The following is a 23174-nucleotide window of genomic DNA, read 5'->3' as shown; positions in this document are numbered from 1 at the left end:
GGCCCAAGGACCTGAAATCCCAGTGTTGCCCTAAATATACGTTTAGAAAGTTACTTACAACAGAGCAGTTGGTAACACAGAAGATCTCGTAAATGCTGCAAAGTGTTGTCTACTCGTGTCCAGCTGCAAAAATTATCTACTCTTCCAACCTTCCTTCTAAGATTAAATGCAATGCTACAGTGCTTCACCTACATAACGTGGGGGGATGGGGGTGGCCAGACCATACAGTGTGGAAAACCAATATTCTCACACTTGTGTCTATAAACTGGTTCAAGGTCATAAAAGTAGAACAGGTAAACCTACTGAATTAGTAATAGGAAATAGGTTGCATGAGCAAAGACAAGTTTCCAAAATACCCACAAACCACACGTGGTATCTGTGTCTAGCCGATCTTTTTCATGGCCTTTCAGGAAATGACCTATCCCACTCTGAAAAACCAGAAGAACAGCATTAGTAAGTCAGTCAAGACCAAAGCCAAATCCAATCGTGATTATAGTACTACATTTGATCTCTATGGACTGTAGAGGAGAATATAAAAATGAGACCCCTCAAGAGCTTTTCATTAAAAACCAAAAGCCATTTATACAGAAGCAGTTCAAATTTTATTTATAAATTTGTTTAAAAGCATATAAAAGATTTATTTTTTTCTTTTGCTCACATTTGTGCCCTGAATTAAGAAAGCAGGGATTCAAATCTAAAGGTGCCAAAGCTTCCCCAAACCTGATCTGAGAATTAGATAAGAATTAGCTGTTTAGAGAGACAGGCATGCAGCACCCACAGCTCTCACTAACCTGAAAGCATCAAATGATTCCCTCCTTTTCTATCTTACTAACACGTCTATAATTATACTTCCAATACGAGGTGAAACCAATTAGAAAAATAATGCAGCATTTCACTGGCAGTAGAGATTAAATATGAGTTCAGTAATCAGCTCCTACAAACATGCATAAATAATGACAGGGAGAAACCAGTCATCCCCAGATGCTCAGCTGAGTGGGTGGGCAGTTGAAGGCAAGGTAAAAACAGTTAGGCTAAACAAAACTGCAAGAAGGAAAAACATCTCGTGTGGTTTTTCAAGGTCAGTTGACAAAGGCCAGTTGTAAGCAAATATTTCTCATATATCCTGGAAGAAAAAGAAAACAAAAATTAGTACCAGCAACAAAATTCAAAGCCTTTGTAAATCCAAAATGAAGTTCCTCCAAAAAAACACTCTACCTGACTATTTTTTTAATGATTTCAAGTCCCAGTGAAGTGATTTAATTTTCAAGTTCCATTTTGAGTCACAAAATGGTCTCTGTCAACAATGTAATGGCTTATTGAACGACAGCTCATCAGCTGTGTTCTGAGATAGGCTAACACGGGTCACAACTAATAGTGTTCACAAATATTGTCACCCGCCTCCATAGTTACAGCAAGGACAGGGCAAATATAGTATGGAGCAGAGCAATTTAAATGGAACTGTATGGAGTAGAGGTGCACTGTATTATACAGCAGGAAGGTGACTTCTAAGGGAACGTTGAGGAAAGGAGATAGACTTAAATGAGTCCCCTTCCCCCACTATGTGCAAACAGTCATGACATCTCCATCAGGCCTCCCAGACTGCTAGGCCAAGGTACACCTGGGATTCAGACTATTGGTGCTCTAACGTTCTGGGAAACTAAAATTTCAGGTTGCCTCATGGGTCATGGCAAATGCTTAACTGCCTTTGAAGACACTGGATTCAGTGTTGCCACAGCATCTCAAAGGGTCTCACCTACTGGTATCAGAGAAGGGATCGTTTGAAGTGATTCTTTAAACATCCTACCCTAGATGCATCATGAAAAGTAATTAAAGGACTCTAGAAGACCAAAAAAAAATTTTAATATAAAAGCAATTTTAAATTCTCAAAGAATATGGTACTATGGAGAACAGTATAGAGCATCTTTAAAAAACTAAAAATAGAATTACATATGATCCAGCAATCCCACTCCTGGGCATATATCCGGAGAAAACTATAATTTGAAAAGATACATGCACCCCAGTGTTCACTGCAGCACTATTTACAATAGCCAAGACATGGAAGCAACATAAATGTCCATCAACAGAGAAATGGATAAAGAAGATGTGGTACATATATACAATGGAATATTACTCAGCCATAAAAAAGAATGAAATAGTGCCATTTGCAGCAACATGGATGGACCTAGAGATTATCATGCTAAGTGAAGTAAGTCAGACAAAGACAAATATCATATGATATCACTCATATATGGAATCTAATTTTTTAAAAATGATACAAATGAACTTACTTACAAGACAGAAGCCGACTTACAGATATCTAAAACAAATTTATGGTTACCAGAGGGAGGGAAAGGGATAAAGCAGGAGCATGGGATTAACACACACTACTATATATAAGATAGATAACCAACAAGGACCTACTGTATAACACAGGGAACTCTACTCAATATTCTGTGATAATCTATATGAGAAAAGAATCTGAATAAGAATGGATACATGTATGAGTATAACTGAATCATTTTGCCGTACACCTGAAACTAACACAACGTTGTAAATCAACTATACTCCAATAAAATTGTTTAAAAATAAAAATTATAAATAATCAAATAACAAATATGTATTAAGTAACCTGAGAAGAATGTGATTTAAATTAGAAAAAGCTTTAAAAATAAAGATCGGTCTAATTTTTCTACCCACAATATGCTGATCAAAGGCCTACTACTTAAGTGTCCATATGATGTTTCAAGAAACAAATTTTTCTTTCTTTGGCTTTCATCATAGTTTTATCATATTTTCTGCCTTCCTCCTTTCTTTCTCTGTCTTTGGCTTTTTACTGATTCCAGCATATCCTCCAAGCCCCATCTGTGAGCGCTCCTCTCTGATTCCTTGTAGGAGCTTAATTGTCATCTACCAACTTCTAAACAAATGCCACATTCTAAATATATTCTGTATACTAACCTCTTGTCCACTTGTTATTTATAAAACATATCCACGCTAAAAGTTTAGTTTATAACTTTTCTTATTTTTGTATGGTGTCCTTTGATGAACAGATGTTTTATTTTAATGTATATTTATCATTTCTTTTTAGTTTATACCTTGGGTCTTATGAAATCCTCCCTAGCTCAATTTTATAAATAGTCTATTTTCTTCTAGAATTTAAAAAGTCTTCCTTTCTATTTATAAGCTTTGCTCTACCTGGAATTGATTTTTTTAATGATTTCATGTGGGTACTCAATTGTCCCAACAGCATTTGTTGAAGAGAGTCCATTTTCCCCTTATGATGGGCTCTACCTTTTGTCATACAACAAAATTCTAGAAATAGTTGGGTCTGCATGTGCCAATTCTATACCATATTAAATATTTTATTAAGTCCCATATGTACTTCTATATTTTTAGGAGTGAATTGGCTATTCTTGGTTCTTTGCTCTGATTAGAATTTAACTAAATCAACAGATTATTTGAGAGCTCATTCATATCCATTAACAAGGTAAAACACCATTTATTTATTCCTTAATGGCTTTCTATAAAATTGTATATGTATTTTAAAGGTAATATACATCTTTGGTTTTACCTTTTTATTAGGTTTTTTTGTTGATTCTCTACGCGTAGAGACAAACTTAGTTCTTATATATTGATCCTCTATCTACCAACATGGCTAGGCCCTTGTTTATTCTAATAATTTTAATATAAATTCTTTTGGATTTTCTCAGTAGATAATTGTATCATCTGTGATTTATAAATATTTTCCTTTTCAATGCTTATATCTGATTCAAAAGAAAAGCTTTTGATGTGTTTTTATTATAGAACTTTGATCCCTGTATTAGCTAAAGAAATTTCTTTTCTATTCCTAGTTTGCTAGAAGTTTTTACTGCAAATGAGTATTGAAACTTATCAAGTGCTTTCTCTGTATCTATTGAGATGATCATATGGTGTTTCTCCTATAATTTATGAGGTAAATTATCTTGGAGATTTTTTGGGGTTTTTTTTGTTTATTTGTGATAAGCCAAGCTTGTATTTCTGGGATGAATATAATTTGATAAGGATATACTATGCTTTTTTTAAGAAATGCATTATTGAATCTGTCAAAATTTTGTTGTGACTTTTTTAATCTATGTTTATGAGTGAGACTGGCTATAATTTATTTTCTATATAGTCTTTGATTTTGATTCATAGTTACATTCACCTGCTTAATCCTTTGGAAGAATACTCCCTCCTTTTCATTTATCTGGAAAACATTCTAGACATTTGGAATAATCTGTTTCTTGAACATTTAGTAAAACTTTTCTGTAATATGTGTAGGCCTGGTTTTTATTTTATGGGAAGACAGTAACTAATCTAGATATGGTTTAAATCATTTTGAATTCCCACCGACAAAGTGTGAAAGAGACTCTTTCCCCCATCTTGCCAACAGAGTATGTTGTCAGTCTCTTGTGCTTTGCCAAATAATAGATGAAAAATGATATTTTGGTTTAATTCTTAATTTGTATTCTTTTTGTTATAAATTCATTGGGTGCTTTAATTTCAAAGATTGTATTTTTTTATTCCTAGAAGTTCTGTTTTGCTCTCTTTGAAATCTTCCTGGTTGTCTGTATCTCTTGTTTTTGCTCATCGTTTCAAATCCAATATTTATTCCATCAAATGTTTTATACATAGTTATTTTAAATTCAGTATCTAATCATTTTATTATTACACATCATTTGGTTCTAAATCTCTGTCATTTTGGTGACCTCAGCCACAACCACATGTTTCCCTGTGCTTGTGGTAAGTTCCAGTCACTGTGTTATGCTTGGGATATATCAGTGAACAAAACAGTCAAAGGGCCCTGCTCTGATGGAAGATGGAACATAAATTCCCACAGGGAGAGAATAAGAGTAATTAGTCAACAAAACATCTAAGAAAATGATGTTAGAAAAGTAGGTTAGAAGTTGCAGAGTGCTACTGAATAAAGAAAGGGAGACTGCAAAGAGAATGACAAGAGCCTGGGGTAAGGGCACAGGTGGCAGCATTAAATGAATGGCCAAGGAATTCTTGGAACTCAAGAAAATACTTGAAAGAGAACAAATCATTTGGACACTTTGGAGAAGAGTACAGAGGGAGCAGCCAGTTCTGAAGTTTTCAAAGAACAGCCAGAAAGCTGGCATGGCTGGGAGGAATGAGGAAGAAGGGCAGTAGGAGGAGAGTGCCAGAGGATAGAGTGGGGTCTAGATCATGGAGCCCCTGTAAGGGTTAGTAAATAGAAATCCTTTGGCTTTTACTCCAAACATTTGGAGAGTTATCAGAGCCATTGGAGGGCTTTGAGCAGAGGAGTGACAGGGTCTGACTTATTTTTCAGTCTCATATTGAGAACAGACTCTAGGTGGGTAAGTGTGGAAGCAAGGAAACCATCGAGGAGACTATTTCAAGAATTGAGATGAGCAGTGATAGAGGTTGGGATCTATTTTGAAGGAAGAGTCAAGAAGACTTGATGATGGGTCAGCTGTGAGGATGTGAGAGATGGGTTGTACTGTTAATGCAAACAGGAAAAAGTGCAGATAGAGCATTGGGGTAAAGAGGATCAAAGGTGAAGTTTTAGACATATTAAGGTTGAAATGTCTATTAGACATGCAAGTAGGGATGTTGGGTAGACAAATGGATCTGCAAGTCTAGAGGAAGAGGTCTAGGCTGGAAATTGAAATTTGGGAGTACAGAGCATATTGGTATTTAATTTCATGAGAATGAATGAGGCCATGAAGGTATTAAATGAATGTAAAGAAGATGGTCCAAGGTGGATCCCTGAGGCACTCCAGTGTTAAGAGGACAGAAAGATACAGGGGATTCAGCAAAGGAGAACAGAAAGGAGTGGCCACTGAAATAGGTGGAAACTCAGGAGAGTACAGTGTCCCAGAAGCCAAGTAAAAAAGAGGTTCAAAGAGGAGGCAGTGATTCACCATGACAAATGATGCTGATCGGTCAAAAGATGAAAACTGAGAAATAACCATTTGATTTTGTAATGTAGACAATGTCAGGAACCATGAGAAGAACACTGTGGTTAGACAGATATGGTCTAAATTCCGATTAGACTGGGTTTAAGAGAAAAGGGAGGAAAGAAATTGGAGACAGGATAGATACCTCAAAGTTTTTCTCTAAAGGGGAACAAAGAAGCAGGACAGTAGCAAGAGGGAAAGGGGCTTCAATATATAATGTATATTTATTTAAGTTTTCTGCTGATGGGAATTTTCTAGTCAAGATGACAGCTGACAGTTCAGGAGAGAGAGAAGAACATTGTTAGAACAAAGTCCCCCAGTAGGTGGAGGAGATAGAATCTGGTCCATAAGGAAAAGCAGACATAGAGGAAGAGATGTGTGTAGGTAAGTGAGGTGGAGATGGGAGACTGAGCAAGTTCTTACCTTTGTGTCACTGCTTCTTTCACGCAAGGGAGAAGCCAGTATACACTTTGGACTTGGATATGCCTATCTTACTAAGGAATCTTCAATCATCCTCACTCACATCACATCGTGAGAAAGCAATGTTCCTCTCTTTTTATCTGTGAGGAACCTACGTGGAGATTCACAGCTCACTTACCTAAGACCTACCAATAGTCAGTGGTGAGCCAGACTCCCATATCCTCATTCTCCTAACAGCAGCCCATGCAGTCTTCATTTACTCTCTCCCATCATCTTCCCTTCAATCCCAGGTATTTTTCTATGTATATGTACCTTCTAAATTGGTGGTGGTGGTGGTGGAGGAATTATTAAGTAGAGGAGAAAATGTACAGCAAGTTTCCAAGTCCTGTCCAAAATCTGAGTTTCAATCACATTTCACAACTTATAAATTCTATAAACTTGGATAGTCTTAAATTCACAATGCCCTGTTTTCCACATGACTCTTACTCGTGTATTCTTATAAGTCAGTAATATGTCAATTTCACACAAGATGCAAAGATACTGTGTTTTGATTCTTTTTTCTCTCTTGTACATTGTCCCTATTCTGAATGCCATAGTGATACACATGAGCATACCTTATAAATAGACACATCCACTGTGCATTCTCTACAAATTTGTCTACACTTAATTATCTTCAATATATAGATACATTTTTGAAATCTATCCATAAATTTTAACCACTAGATGCATTCCAAGGAAACATGCATATAAGATTTCTAACAGATTGTCTTCTCAAAAATGATCTTTTGTCCATCAAGTATTTGTTAAGGGGTGATCTCCTCTAGAGTTTCCAGGTCAGCAAGCATTTGATTACTTTGTTGTATTTTACCAGTTTAAAGGTTTCTATCCATTCTGGTTTTTTTGAGTAGGTACATATACACTTGGGCTTCAATTAAATTGTAAAACCCACTGTAGTTAGTTTTGATTCTGTACACATTGCAAACCCCACAATCCCATACATTCCAAAGCTTTGGTGCTGTTTCAATAATATATTGTGCACACAAAAGACATTACACACATATTACAACACAGTTGCAAGGTTTTCTTCACGGAAATCTGTAAGAACATTTCATTTTCAAAAAGTGCATTTTGCTGTAGGGGTTTCTAAAAATCATTTTGTAGTGAAAAATTAAATGCTGGTTTCTTTGACGTGCTAGTTTCACTGAAAGAATATATTACAAGAGAATGCTTACTATTTTTATAACCATATGTCACTGAAAATCTTCCTGAAAAAAAATGTTCATTTGTTTTTGTTTTAGGTCTGGGCAAAGGGTGATTTTTTAAAAAGCCTTGCAGTCCAGGCAATCACACAGCAAACAAAGGGCAGGTGTCATTTTTTATTGTGATTGGCATTGACTGGAGCTGAAATCAGGACCTTCTCCATCTCTCAGAAGCTATTGTGGAATTTACAGTAATCACCCTGGCTGACTGCCCATCACACAGCTGAATAGCACGCCAAAAAAAAATAGTATCTGGGAAGAAGGCCACAACATATTTTTAAAACTCTCATTGTTTTTATTCTTCAACTTTGAAAGATTTTTTTTAGAAAAAATAAAAATAAAACTCACCCAGCTGTTACCACTATTCATATTCCAATAGCCTCCAAAGTGCTGGAGGCCACCTGGTTGACTTTCACCTTGGAGTCGGTCCAGAAAAGCATTATTTACCCTTTAAAACAATGAAAAATGTGTGTAAGTGGAAAGCTTGCTGCAGGGCTGAGAGATTTCTGAGAACCTAATGTGCTGTCTGAACTGACTGTGGGGACTGCTGCCCCCATTCAGCTCAGAAGAAATCTACAGACACTTCTTTTCACATTAACCATATGACACGCTGTGAACAGTCCTTTGGTGGAGCCGGTGCCAGTCTTGGCTCAGACCAAAAGGGGCATAAATTCTTAACTTCAGAGTTTCACTTACCCACCTCTACCAGTTCCACAAGAGCCTTGGTCACCCAAGCAACCACACCCCTCAGGGCCATGCCAGGAGTGAACCCCAGAAGCTGAGGAAAGATGGAAGCTTCAGCAAGAGCTAAAACATAAAGAGAAACCAAACATAGCTCTGTGGTGTTGTTTTTACAAGACAGATGTCCCTCCCATATATCCTGTACCCCATTGCCAGTCTTGCTAAGGTAAATCCCATTAGTGAAAAGTAGAAGGAAAATAGGAAGAGAGTGTGGGAAAAGGGAAATATCAGAAGAAGGGAGCCCAAGCTTTCAAAAGAAGGGAGGGGTACATTTTTCCCTGATGTTCGGTCATACTTGCAGCAACCAATTTCAGAAATTAAGTTTAACATATAGGAGGTAAAACGATAAAGAAAGGCAGGAAGTGATTATCATAAGGGTTAGGATAAGGCTACCTATAGGATGATGGTTGCATTCTATTCCTGGAGCTGGTTACCTGGATGTCCATTTTATAATTAATCATCCTAAATATTCATCTCATGGACTTTCTGTGTGTTATATCTTACACTTTTTGAAGTTAAAAAAGAAAAAGGCCACACCATGCTCTGAGTTGCCCATGTACGGCTGAGTAGAGTCAGGGACATGGTGGCTGGAGAAATAGCATTGTAACAGGTACCCTATGATGTGAACGGGTTATTGAGGAACAGTGTCATGAAGACCATAGGCTTCTCAGCAGAAACAGAGTGCCTGGAACACAGCAACCACTCAATCCATGCTTGTGGAAGGGAGGCTAGGCAGGACCCAGTCAAGTTAGCCTCCTTCTTAGTCATGAAGTTTAGCGAATGTGGTCATGGTGGGTGGCTGTAAGTCTGCGACTGTGGGAGATTTGGGAACTTTGAGGATAATGACTGCTGAGTGGCAAAGTCAGAGCCTGGGGGTTTGCCTAGCGGTCCTGCTCAGTGTGCCGGCTAAAATGCCAACTGCGTGTTGGCCCAGGTTAGTCTCTGGCTTATGGGGTTGCTGTTTTCTCCTCAACTCCAAGCCGCGTCTGGCAGTGGTCACATCTTAGTTATCAGAAGGCTTTTTTTAATCTCTCACCATAAAATCTACCCAGGTGCCATATTCTGGTCAGCCTGGTTCACTGCAGAACTGAATGTTTAAGTCACCTTTTCTAGACCTCTCAGCATGCAGGTCGAAATAAGATACTTGAGCTGGAGACTTGAATATTAAGGAAGACAGAACTGACCTTGATCCCCCTAAAACTACACAACCAACGGTATGCTGGATGGTCCATACGCCTGGGGCTGTTTTTATCCAGTCTTTTTGTCAGTAACAAAGATGGGCTTTCCCTCAGTATCCCCCATCCCACCCCACATCCAATCCACTAGAATTCTTGTTGGCTTCACCCACTAGACACATCCTAAATCACCCATTTCTTTTGATGACAACCATTCTAGTACAAATCCTGTCGTCTCTCATCTTGCTTCTGCCTCCACTCCTGCCCTCTGCAATCTGTTCTCCATACAACCACCCTACTAAATTATAAAAGGGATCATGCCTTCCGGAATTTTGTTTAAAACCCTCCCATGACTCCTATTAGTCTTAGAATAAAATCATTGGCTTACAGAATCTTCTATTTCCTGCCTACCTTTCTTACCTCATGTTGTATTATTCTCTTCCTCACCATCTATAATCAAATCATTTGGGACTCAGAAAGACCAAGCTCATTCCTGACTTAGGGCCTTTGCTTTTGTTCCTATGCTTGATAAGAGGGGGCATTCCATTGTATGATTTGCGCCCCCCCATCTCTATGTGACCAGCTCTTGTTTTTGGATGTCACCTCTTCATTGAGGAACTATCGTCTCTAATCTCTCTTAACATCGCTCTGTGACGTGGTCCTCCTGGTGTGTATCACTGTCTGAAATAATCTCGCCGTTAAATTGTTGACTTCTGTTTCTTTCCTCCAGATTGTAAATTCCATGCAGTCAGGGACCTTCTCTGCCTTGTTTACGCCTATTCCCAGTGCCTAGAACAAAGGCTTCACAGAGTGTGCCCTGATATGTAAGAGGTGAATGAATGAATTGTCCAGGTGCATGGTCCCCACCTCGGCCTGCTTCTGTGACTGCAGCTGCATTGTGAAATTTCCCATGGTAGTGAATGTAGTTCACTGTCCACTGCACTCAATTCACTCAAACACTTTGAAGATGGATAACTTGTGATGCACACAAGGTGATGTGATTCACTTTTAAGCATGTTACTAAGAGGACAGCAGAGTGGGTCAACTAGAGATCATGGGTGGTAAACAGATTACCTTTTTCAATTTCTATCAAGAATTTGTAATAGGGAAGAATCTTTTGTATTCTACTACAAGTTAATCACTAAAGGGATGTTGCCAATAAGCTTAAATTATACAGAATGGCCCATTTTTGAGAACCCTTCCTCTCAGATAATGAGGTAAAATACCTGTTTAGCTCACAGAAAGCATCCTGACCAGGCCCACCTGTGAATGACTGCAGGGAGGAAGAAATTAACACATCCCCTCTGGAGGCTGACGGGAACCAGGAAATGTTTGACTTTACTCCCTCCCTCTTTAGTATAAAAGAAGCCTGAATTCTAACTCAGGCAAGATGATTCTCTGGGACACGAGTCCACCATCTTCTCAGTTTGCCGGTTTCCGAATAAAGTCGCTATCCCTTGCCCCAGCACCTCGTCTCTGATTTATTGGCCTGTCATGGGACGAGAAGTACAAGCCTGGACTCAGTAACAAATTCAAATAGGGGAAAAAAGTACCAGTTTATATTTTTGTTTACTAGTGTTACAAAATACATACATTTCATTGCTGTCAAGCTAGTGCTCTGAATTTTCTTCTAAGGATAAAAACTATTGTTCAAGGATGGTCCAAGTTTCAATAAATCAGTTCAGTTCATTCCAATTTCCAGCTTGTGGCCCAGATCCTTTCAAGTCCTTGACCACAGTGCTCTGTCTTTTCCCACTGGAGCTTCAACTTTCTTCTCTTACTCAAAAAGTTACACTGGGTCAGGTTCAGGTGCAATCAGGTTCAATCATTATGGGATTCATTGTAAAGCTTATTAGGAATCTACAAGCTTTCTGTTATAAAACTCAGGGCTGCACTTTCTGCTATGTGAACTTCCAAACAGTAGGAAACACATTGTCTTTTTGTCTCCAATAAAATTATGTCCCTGGAGAAAACCTAACTTTTGTCCCATATGCTCAAACTACATAGTCTGTATTGTTGCCCTCAGCAGGAATGGACACAGCTATTTTATTCATTAAGAGACAACTGAACGAGTATTTTCATATAACATAGAAAAGCTCACTATAAACTCCAAAGGACAATACAAACATAAGTTTTATCAAAAGCTGATAGAGAGCATAAAATATGTTTAAAGACTTGATCAGTTGCTTCAAAACTGATTACTGAGTTTATTATCCAGAGAGATTTCCTATTGGATTAAATGTGGATCTACATTTAACTAGAATCAATAGAAAGAATAGGAGATGTAGGAAATAAATAGTGCCACCAATATTTAGGTGTTCAGCAATAAGGAAATAAAGAATAAGGGTCAAGGTTCCTGTAACAAAAAAGTAATCTTTTCCACCTCTAATCAAATAATGCATTTTTATTGGGTGCCCATTGAAGATTAATTTCTTAGCAATGGGACCTATTAATGTGACATACCACTATCTTTAAAATGCTTAAAGCTTTATAATCCAATTCTCAGAAATTCAGAGAAGTAACTGGCTACTACTAACCAGTGTTATAGAAATACAATATCAGGTTTTTTAATAGGAAGACTTTTAAAGAGAAAGAAAAGTAAAAGACTAAACTAATTCATGACCTACTTTATTATAAAATAGGTAGCAGTAACAGTTCCCCTTTACCCAACAAAATAGTCTAACCAGTGTATCAGAGTTTTTATGTTTCCTTATAACCAGAGAAGAACACATAAATTCACATTTGATATTTTAAAACTGTTCTGACTGGGCTATGGAAGCAGAAAAATCCAGTCAAAATAACATGAGTACACATCCACGGTTGGCAGCTGCAGCAGAACTGGGAGCTTCCATTAACACTTTTTAAAGTCTCATTTACAAAATGAAACCACCACAATTTAAAAATACACCTTAGTGATAGTGGGAGGGTTAAACACATAAGTGAAGCCAGTCAGTTTCAAAAGAATTTGCTCCTTTAAGTCATGAAAGCCTTTACATTAAATTCTTCTCCTGAGACAATCACACTGCAGTAAACTCAAATAACCCAGCTGCTCCCTAGGAAAATCTAGAATAATGATAACTATGGTAGTTACGAGCACTGGTCCAACATCAACATGATATTCTGGGTACTCTTACTGCCTGACATTAGAAATAAGATAGAGACTATTTCCACTATTAAAAATTACTTACTAGTTCTATTTTAAGATTTTTTCCCTAATATGTTAGTCAACATAAAACAATTTTAATGGTAGTTCTTGTCTGAGCTTTTATATTCAAGTATGAGTATCTTACCATCTATACTAGTTCAGTCATTCTAAAGTAGTCTACAAATGGTAAAGCATCATATCAAAGGATTAGTATGCTTTGTTCCATGGGGGGAAAATTAAGTATGACCTAAATAAACATATAGTTTGAGAGCTGATTTCACTTTCTAGTGTCAAGTTATGCCCCCAGTTCAGAAGAATTGGATATTGTACATGTATGTGTGTGTGTGCACGCAAAGCAGCTGGCATCCTCACAAATACCACACCCCAATAATATAAAGATTCAAAGGTAATATAGATTCCAAAACTGTATTCAATATTACTTAAGTGTTTCCCCAAAACATTGAAAAAACTTTATAGGTAGTGTTTTAACCAAGGATGCTCATTTTATTGCCATTTATACCTCCTGTGTTCAGCCTGCTGGATTTTGGCTCTTTCTTCCTCCTCTTGCTCTCGTTTAAATTCCAGTAATTCACTCTAGGAACAATGAAATTTTAAAATATGGTTTTCAATTAACATGGTTGTACAGAAGACACCCAAATCAATTAAGTATTTGACCTTAGCTGGTACAATATTTCATTTTTGAAACTTTTACTTGAGTACCATTTCCACGTGAAATTATTTTCTTACATAACCAGGTAGCAAAAATAATTGTGCCTTAGTCAAATAATAACTCTGTGAGTGTAAAATTGTGAGATTAAAAAGCCAATGTGCATGTTCAAGATATTAGACCATTCGGTACAACGTAACACAGAGGAAAACACAATGTGAGCCAAGCTCACCTGTGTCTTACAAAGAAAAAACAAATTAGTTCCTTAACGAATGTTACACAATACTATTTCTTGGTAATTTATCTAAAAAAAGCTTCTTTTTCCCCAACAAATTCATGGCTACTTACAAATATATATTGGACTTGATTCTGTAGAGCAATTCCAAAAACACTTTCCATTCTGGAGAATAATACTCACCTATCATTGACTGGTTACTTCATATACTAGCAGAACTTTGGACTCCCTGGAGAGGATACTTTGCTTCAAATAGGAGATCATGTTACTAAAACTAAATCTCTAGTTTCTGACATTCTGATTATATTCTTGGAAGAGGCAACAACTTCCACACTCAGTTACTGTGTTTACAGTATTAAACCAAAGAACTAGGTGCCAGAGAATCTCAATACTCAACTGCATACATCTTGAGGCAGACCAAGTTATAACCTCATGTCAAAGACAGAAAAAGGCAGAGGGAAGTTATCAGGCCCACGTCATAAGTTAGTGCCTAAGTCAAAGAGGTTTTCTGAGAGAGAAAATATTGTCACCTCTTGATAAACACATACGAACACATGTATTTTTTTAACCCCCATACTTCCATGATGAAAAGTATAAAATAAATTCAAGGTTCAGATTGACATTTTGTTCTTTTAACTATACTCAAAGGCCTTCCAACATTCGATAGTCTCCAGAATAAAGACTGGTTTCTTATACCGTGATAATCCAAATATGCTACTCATTAATCCCTAAAGCACATTATTTAATTCTAATTTCTACCTAGCACCAATGACAAGGGTGAAATTGGAGACTTTTCTAAATAACTGAATAATATTCATTCAGCCACTTCACAAGTACTTATTAAATACCTAGATGCCAAGCCTTGTGCTAGAGACCCATTCTCTACAATGGCATAAAGTCTTTCATTTTAATTTTTGTCGCTATATGAACATAGTTTAAAAGTCTACCAAGCAACAGTATTACTTATACTAGGCTTATATTAAAATAAAAGAAGCTCCAGTCCTCTCCCTCACCCACACAATCATGTTCAATTTTTGTGTGTAGTTTCATCTGTCATTTATCTCCTTCAAAGCATGAATATTCTGTTTCTTAATTTAAAAAAAATAGTATTTTTTTTTGGCTTCCTACCATGGAGAAGATTTATATCTCTATTACTACCTCCATCCCAATTCCAACTTCCCTTCCTGGTACACCACCATCCTCATCCCTCATCCTTACAACTTTTTTTTTTAAACTTTCAGTGAGGTGGGGGAAGGGTCCTAGGGGTCTTACCATTCCTGAGTTAGATTTCCAAGTCATCCTTCTTTCAACCCTAGCCCTCAGAAATACCAGCTGCCTCCAATTCCACACTTGTATCGGGACTGCTTCAACTTCAGTGTTACCACTTCTTGAAAATGAGTTCTGCCTTTTCCTGCTCTACTTTCCAGCTTGAAATTGTGCTGATATCCTGGTTTGTTTGGCTTTTTTGCTCCAGCCTCCTGGCCTGTTCTTTTGTTCTACATACTGGCTTATTGTGCCTTTTTAAAAAACATTTCGTGGGCTTCCCTGGTGGTGCAGTGGTTGAGAGTCCGCCTGCCGATGCAGGGGACACAGGTTCATGCCCGGGTCCGGGAAGATCCCACATGCCGTGGAGCGGCTGGGCCCATGAGCCATGGCCGCTGAGCCTGCACGTCCGGAGCCTGTGCTCCACAACGGGAGAGGCCACAACAGTGAGAGGCCCGCGTACCGCAAAAAAAAAAAAAAAGAAATGAGGGAGAACCAGCTTCCCCAAATATTAAAACATATCATGAAACTACAGTAACTAAAACAATCTGATTGAGTCCAGGTAAAGACTTACTACATGGAAACACAGTTTACCATAAGTTGTTGTGCTAAACCCTTGCAGGAGAGAGAGTTCAATGAATGATGATGGACTAGCCAACTACTGTGAGAAAATTAGGACAAGATCCTTTATTTTTATATCAAAATAAATTTTATAGAGCCCTAGGATTTGAATCTAAAAGATGGAACCACAGAAGTTTCCAAAGGAGGCATGGGTAAGTTTATTTATAAACTTGGAATGAGGAAGGCCCAGAAATCGTAAAGGAAAAGGATTAATAAATTTGGCTGTATGAAAATTCAAAGCTTCAATTGGGGAAAAAAAAACTTAAGAAAATGTTTATGACATACATAGGCTAATTCAATTATTCTTTTATTCAGTCATTCAACAATATCTGAGTGCTTATTATGAGGCAGGCTTGGATCTACATGACGGAGAAATGATAATGAACAAGATAGATGAGATCCTTGCTCCTTAAGAGTTTATATTCTGGAAAAAACGAAGCCCATGAATAAGTGAGAAAAATATCCGCCCATAATCCTATGCAGAGGATTAAACACACTGTTGTGAGGCTCAGTGGCTCAGTTCCTATTTTAGATGGAGTCTCAGGGAAGGCCTGAGGAGGTAGTTAAAGACCTTATATAAACCAACAAGGAAAACACAACCGCCAAACAGAAAAAGGCCAAGGATAGGAGGAGGAAGTTGGCAGATAAACTACAGACTGCCTGTAAATTAAAAATAGTCATCATCTTCACACAAAGTCAAAGAAATATAAATCAAAACAATGAGATAAAATTTTTCTTCTATCACAGTGAGAGAAACTAGAAAAGTTTAATAGAGAATCAGGTACATCCTAGCACTTTGGTGGAGTGTCTAAGTTAATAAAAACTAATTTAGTTTTTGGAGAGCAATAAACATTGATATGTAAAATGTACACATCCTTTGCAGAAGTGTTCAAAGATATGTATAAAAGGAGAGGCAAAAAAAAAAAAGGAGAGGCACACTTGTATTATTGAAACAGTGAAAGTTCAGGAGAAAGTCTTAATGCACATTAACAAGGACCTGGCACAGTAAGGTAGACCATCCACACACCAGAATACTCTGCAGCAGTTACAAAGATTTAGACAGACTGAGGGGGGCGCCTATGGTGAGATCTCTAGGACACATTAAATAATAAAAGTTAGGTTCAGAGCAATTTCGTGGGGGACTCTTCCATGTAAATAGAAAAGATACACATACATCCATTTTAACTCATATGCTGGTGTACATCATATTTTAGACATTTTTATGGTAAACCACATACTAAAATGCTAACTATAACTATCACTGAGATAAAAGCCTAGCGAGTAGATAGGCAGAGGAAGGAAACTTTAATATCATAAGTAGTGGTTTTTTTTAAATTTTTGAACCATGTGAATATATTACTTCCTCAAACCATCAAGAAGGTTTATCTGTGTGGGAGACCATTTCTGTTTCTTTATGCTTTCCTTTATTTAAAAATCCCAGTGGATATACAGTTTTTAATATGTAAAAATGTAAAAGAGCAAAATACTACATCATGAAGCCAAGGACTCTCAGGGAAGAAGTAAAGAGGATGGGAAGAGAATAGCACGCAGCATCCTCTTACAGAGGCAAGGACAGGGGAGAGGAGAAAACAGCAGGAGGGAAGGGTAAGGGAACTGATGAGGCATCATCATGCAAGACCACTGCTCCAGGTGGCAGAAGGGGGGGCTCTAGCTCCACTGCACTCAGGATTATTATTCTATAAGCAGCAAACCATATTTACTAGGGAGAGGCTGGTTTTCCTTTGGTGCCACAAGGATTATTTCAACTAATTAATTTGTTCTGCTGAACTGACAGCCACTGCAGATGCATCTGCATGCTTTATAAGCGTATTCCTGGTTCATTGATGCGGTTCTCACACATAAGTGCAATACCTCGTTGGATAGATACAAAATAAGTCATTCCTGTTCCAAGGACTGAGCTTTGGACATTAAGAAAATCAAAACACTCTAAGCCAGAGGGACATGATGCACAGCATCTGAGACACTGTCAAATCTTATCTCACTCAACACAAATTTGTGAAGCACCAACCGTTTTCCAGACATCTGGATTCAGGCTGAAGGTACAGATGCAAGGAAGACCCAGCTCCAACCTGAAGGAAATCACAGTATAATGAGAGAGACAGACCCAGAAACAACTGTGATACAAAACAAAAAGATGCATTACTAAATACAAGTTCAAGCAACATGACCCAGGAATACGAAGGAAGAGATGCAAATGAGAGACAAGGAATAAATGTTCCTGAATGTTCGACATTTTAAGTGCATCCATGAAGGCTCCCAGGGGAAAGAGTGTGTGTCTTCTCACTGCTCTGCTCATCTCCCTGCATTCAGACAGAGCTCCATACAGAGAAGGTACTTAAGTACTAGGAAAAACAAAATATCATCTTGGAGATGCCAAGAGCAGAACCTCCTGTAAACACTGGTCAATGAGGACAACACTGCAAACGGTGCCACTTTCTGTGCCCACCCTGCCAGGATTGCTCTCACTGGAGGAAGGGCTGCCAGGGATCAGTGCTGGGGGCCCAAGCTAACAGCAAGAAGGAAAAGGGTCACCATCTCCTGCTAGAGGTTATAGAAATCACTTCTCTGTGTTGCAGTTTACCAAAGGCTCAACTGTACAACAAACAGGTGTGTTCAAGGCTGGATGCTTGAGAAAGCTGATGAGTTTAAAGGCATGTTCCAAAGCAAGGCTGTAGTAACTGGAGACTAGGATAGGGTCATTTTGAAATCATGTTTGAATTCCAGTGGGACGTGTTCTGACATGGTTCAGCTCGACTGCTTTATGTAAACATGAAAGTGCCATCACACGGGCAGGACATACTTCTCCCGGGAGAGAGTGTTCTCTCAACTCAACAAGAGGAAAAGCATAGTAGAAGCAGGAGAGTTAATGCCATGAAGTTCAAGAACCCCTACTTTGAATGATTTTTAAAACAGGAGAAGAGTTTGGGGCCGGGGACAGCTTAGAGGAGTCTTGGTTCTGTGGCTCCCCACAGTAGTAACTTTGCCCAGAAGAACAAAGATGTCCTTGGCTATGAGAAAAAGTGGAAATGACCTCAAAATATCGAGAGGAGACCAACCAAATCCAAGGAAGTAAATACTCATGGGTAAAGTAGGAGAGTGAAAAAATAGCATTAATAATGTGTACTCCTTTCTTACTAGTTATTGTTAATTCTATCATTTTAATATAAAGAAACTTTCAGCTTTCTGAAAAGTCTACTATTGTAGACTTTCAGCTACAATAGTCATTGAATCACACAGCTCTCTATCTCCCACCCATAAATACTTCCTATTAAATTTCTTCTAACTTAAGAAATTTTTTAAGAAATTAAATTTCTTTCTAACTTAAAAAAATTTTTTTCTCATGAAATTTACTTATACATTGTCAAAAATGTAGAAAATACAAAAACTATGAAGGAAAACATAATAATCACTCATTAAAACCCTCCACCCAGAGATAAGCTCCTTTAACATGTCAGTATATTTCCTTCATTTCTTGATTTACATACATACAGAAATTATAACTGCTTATCAACACCTCGAGTCACACTTACAGGCTTCCACATGCCAGGCAATAGGATAAACTCTCCACGTGCTCTCTCTCACATAATCTTAGAAACAATGTCATGAGGTAAATAACATCACTATCATCCATAACAGATAAGGTTTAGAGACATGAAGTAATCCACACACAAACTACCATAAGAAGAAAACGTAGGCTTGTAAACTCACCCAGACTCTATTTTATAATCTTGCCTTTTTTCAGTTTCACGTAGGTGAGCATATTCCTGCGTCATTAAAACACAGTAGTAATTGATGCATTGTATTCCAAACTTCAAAATCTTCAAATCCTCTACTGCTGAACAAATTGTTTCAAATTTTCCATTAAGATGATTTTTAAAATAAACACTCTTACATAAACAACTTGTGTGCATCTCTGATTATTTCCTCAGAATAGATGTATACCTTTTAGATCTCATACTTTTATATTTAGGAAACTCTTTAGAATTTGGTATCGTCAGATAGCCCTTCAGTTCCCCTTTTACCAGCAGCAGTACAAGGGAGTCTGTAATGTTTTTTAATAGCTAATAGTGTAAGCCCTCCTTGCCCCAGCAAACATACAAATTATTATCCGTATTTTTATAAACTTCTTGTTTAATTTTGTGCTTATTCTCCCAGTTGAAGTGTAGATATAGTTTTTCAACCTACATCAAATTCCATTGAGATATTTATTGGAATTCCATTTAACTCACTAATTAATTTGGATAGAACTGTAGTTATTACAGTATTGATTTTACCACTAAGGGGTATCAGCCATCTCTACTTTATTCAAATTTACTTTAACGGATCACAGGAAAGTTCTCAGGTTTTCTGGGGGGGGTTAGGTTTGGGGGGTTTTGGGGGGTTCTTTTTTTTTAGGGATTGAGCAATTTTTTACATGGTTGCTTTTTAAATCTTTTTTTATTTTTTATTTAATTTTATTTATTTATTTATTTAACTTTTGGCTGCATTGGGTCTTCATTGCTGTGTACGGGCTTTCTCTAGTTGTGGTGAGCGGGGGCTACTCTTCGTTGTGGTGCGTGGGTTTCTCATTGCAGTGGTTTCCCTTGTTGCGGAGCACAGGCTCTAAGCACGCGGGCTTCAGCAGATGTGGTGCACGGGCTCAGTAGTTGTGGCGCGCGGGCTTAGTTGCTCCGTGGCATGTGGGATCTTCCCGAACCAGGGCTCGAAGCTGTGTCCCCTGCATTGGCAGGTGGATTCTTAACCTCTGTGACACCAGGGAAGTCCCCATAGTTGCTTTTTGATGAGATCTTTTTATCCCCTATTTTCTAATTAATTTTTTGCTAATATTTGAGGAAGTTGTTGATTCTTATATAAATGTTTTATAACCAACTCTAACTCCATTTGTTCTAAGTATTTTTCAGTTGATTCTCTTGGGTTGTACGGGCAGATTGCTGTCATCTATAAATTACTTATTTCCAATAATTAGACAAACTCCTTTTTTTATTTTTGTCTTATCAAGTTGACTAAAACAAGTCCCAAACCTTGTTCCATGCAACACTGAAGGTTTTTTCCCCTTCACTAAAAAGAGTTTTTCTTCAAATAACATTGAGAAGCACTACGTTAGAATTTGCAGAACAACACTGGTTAGTGGTAGGGGTTGCAAATACCCTTATGTTGTTCACTGTTCTAATATTTTACCACTGACATTAATGTTGGTTATTGCTTTGGAAGACTATATGTATCTTAAGAGAAAAAATTTTATTTCTAGCTCACTATGTTTTTTTTAATTGATAGATTTTAACTTACCAATGCCCATTTTTTACAACTACAGAGGTAGTCAAATTCTTTTTCTCTCACGACCTATCATATCTGCAGTGATATGATATAAAAAGTTATAATATATAGCTAGTCATCTTTGCATTCGAAGAAAAAACCTTACTATGTCTTGGTAAATTATTTAAGAGAAAAAAAATCCCATTAGGTTAGAATTTTCTTTCAGATGTTAATATCTATAAATCTCTGGGTGTGTATGTGTGTGTGTGTGTGTGTTTGTGTGTCTTCTCCCGTTACCAGGTTGTGACATCATGGGGATGACAGTTAAATAATATTAATTCTAAATTATTTCATCTTTTTCCTTTCTCTGAAACAATTCGTAGAACATAGAAAAACAATCTGTTCCTTGAAAATTCTGATGAACTTGCCTGGAAAATTATCCACGTTTAGCTTGTTAGGGAGAAGTAATTCTCAGAAAATTTTAGAAATCACTCACATCTTCATTTGTCTTTATTTTAATTCTTTGAATCATTTTAGAGTTTTACATTTTCTCATAAAACCATTCACTTAATCCACATATTCATTACCATAGTATTATATATAGTAATATAAACTTAATCTTTTCTAAAACTGTGGTTCTAGCCACTCATTTCTACTGTTGTGTAGAAACAGTAGAAATGGCAGTTGTGTAATCTTTTCTTCATTAGACTTACCAGAGATCTGTTCATTTTGTTGACCTTATCAAAGAACAAGCTGTTGGATTTTTATAACAGCTGTTTCTTGAAGTTTTGTTATTAATCTCTGTTCTTAATTACTTCCTTCAGTACAGTTTATTGTTCTTGTTCTAAATTCTTAGGCTGGATACTTAATTCATTTCTCTTTTGAGTACTGATTGGATTTAAAGTTATGATTTTTCTTTCTCTGAGTAGAGCATCTCAGGGTACAGCTTTGAATGCATTCCCCATAAAGTGCTCTCACCACGATTTCTAGTGTATTCTATGATAATTTTCTCTGTCATTGAATAATTTAAGTATGTTCTCATTTTTTGGTTTGTTTTTACTTTCCAAATGACTGTATAAAATCCATAACCATGCAAAATCAGTAAGTGCACTCAGCCTATCAGAAAAATTTTTTTGAATTCCTAGAAGGTAGAAAGGAGACAAAATAAACTATACGGAGAAACAAGCATGCAGGATAAACCAGGGCTGAGTTAGCTGTGTTTCTGAAGGAGATCTGGGAGGCATTCATGAAGATGACCAGTTGGAGAACTACACTGAGATGAGCTTGGCAGTGGGCTCTTCCCCTCCCATGCTTCTGTACATAGCAGCAAGCACTGACATGGCCCCTTGGGTAACAGTGAATGGAGGAAGGGTGTCTGAGCTCAGAGAAACAGGACAGTGTCCCAGTACCTGCTGACTTTAGGAGAACAAGAGGCTGCCACACGCAGAAGACAGGCTCCTGTATATCTCACTTGGCCATGTGCCCAAAGAAACATGAGGAGATAACCAAGAATCACCAAACATTCGAGAAAGAAAACTACACGAGATAAAACTTAAAATGGAAAGGAAAAAAAGTACTGCTAAAATAGTAAATAGAAAATTTTAATGGTTGTATAATTACCATCAATGAAGAGATCAGAAAGACTACTGCACTTATAAAACAGAACGTGGCTATGAAAAAGTAAGTCAGCAACCTTGGTAAATAAACAGATTTGATGCATGTGCCAAGTAAGCAGAATGGACACTCATGAAGAAACGCAGTGAACAGGATGATCTAGCTCAAGGTTTCTTTCAGAATGCAACGGAAAAGGCCAAAGAGACAGGAAGTATAAGAAAAACAACTGAGATAGAGAACAGATATAGAATTTCCGAAAGCCACTTGATACATAACCCAGAAATGGACAGAAGAGACAATACAGAGGAAGAAATGTGAAAGGAAAATAGAAATTTCCCTGAACTGGAGTGAGATTTATATTTTGAGCTTAAATAGGCCAACCAAAGGTCATACAAAATTTAAAACAAAAACACTGTGAAATTTCTTATGATGGGGAGTAAAGGAGAGGAGAGAAAAGAGGAAAAATAAATAAATGGAACAGAAAATTCAGAGTCAAGAAAATAAAAAACAGAAAGCATGAAAGAAAATGTAGTTAAAAAGTAAATTATATAGGAGGGGCAGAGTCAAGATGGCGTACTAGGAGGATGCAGTATTCGCATCTCCTCACAACTAGGGCACCTACCAGGCACCAGTGGGGGACCACGGACATCTAAGGGGACGGGAGGAACCCCCAGCAACCGGGTAGGATGTGGGGCATGGGGGGAGTGAAGGGGGAGGAGAAGTGGAGGTGGGATGGGACTGGTGGCCCTGAGGGGCGGCTGGGGGAGGGAAAGGCATCCCACACCCAAAGGGGCAAA

General features: G+C 37.6%; 1 protein-coding gene across 4 annotated transcripts in view; it reads right to left on the bottom strand.

Annotated features, from left to right (window-relative positions):
* Nucleotides 1-579: 579 nt before the first annotated feature.
* The window catches only part of EPSTI1 (epithelial stromal interaction 1), a 100583-nt gene continuing 77988 nt past the window's right edge, over nt 580-23174 (bottom strand). For 2 of the 4 annotated variants that reach the window (XR_009536778.1, XR_009536779.1), the window contains 4 exons: nt 13224-13297; nt 7991-8090; nt 6387-6534; nt 580-1123 (listed from right to left, as the gene is read on the bottom strand). Coding sequence is in view for 2 of the 4 variants with exons in the window: in XM_060129177.1 (XP_059985160.1) it covers nt 7838-8090; nt 13224-13297 (327 nt within the window). In the remaining 2 variants the exon portion in view is untranslated. Of the gene's footprint in view, nt 1124-6386; nt 6535-7837; nt 8091-13223; nt 13298-23174 lie in introns of those variants that run through there. The other 2 variants (XM_060129178.1, XM_060129177.1) reach the window with 2 other exon arrangements.

This window comes from Lagenorhynchus albirostris, chromosome 18, assembly GCF_949774975.1.
Source record: "Lagenorhynchus albirostris chromosome 18, mLagAlb1.1, whole genome shotgun sequence".
In the NCBI taxonomy this organism is placed as follows: domain Eukaryota; kingdom Metazoa; phylum Chordata; class Mammalia; order Artiodactyla; family Delphinidae; genus Lagenorhynchus; species Lagenorhynchus albirostris.
This window is presented reverse-complemented; position numbering and strand designations above follow the sequence as displayed.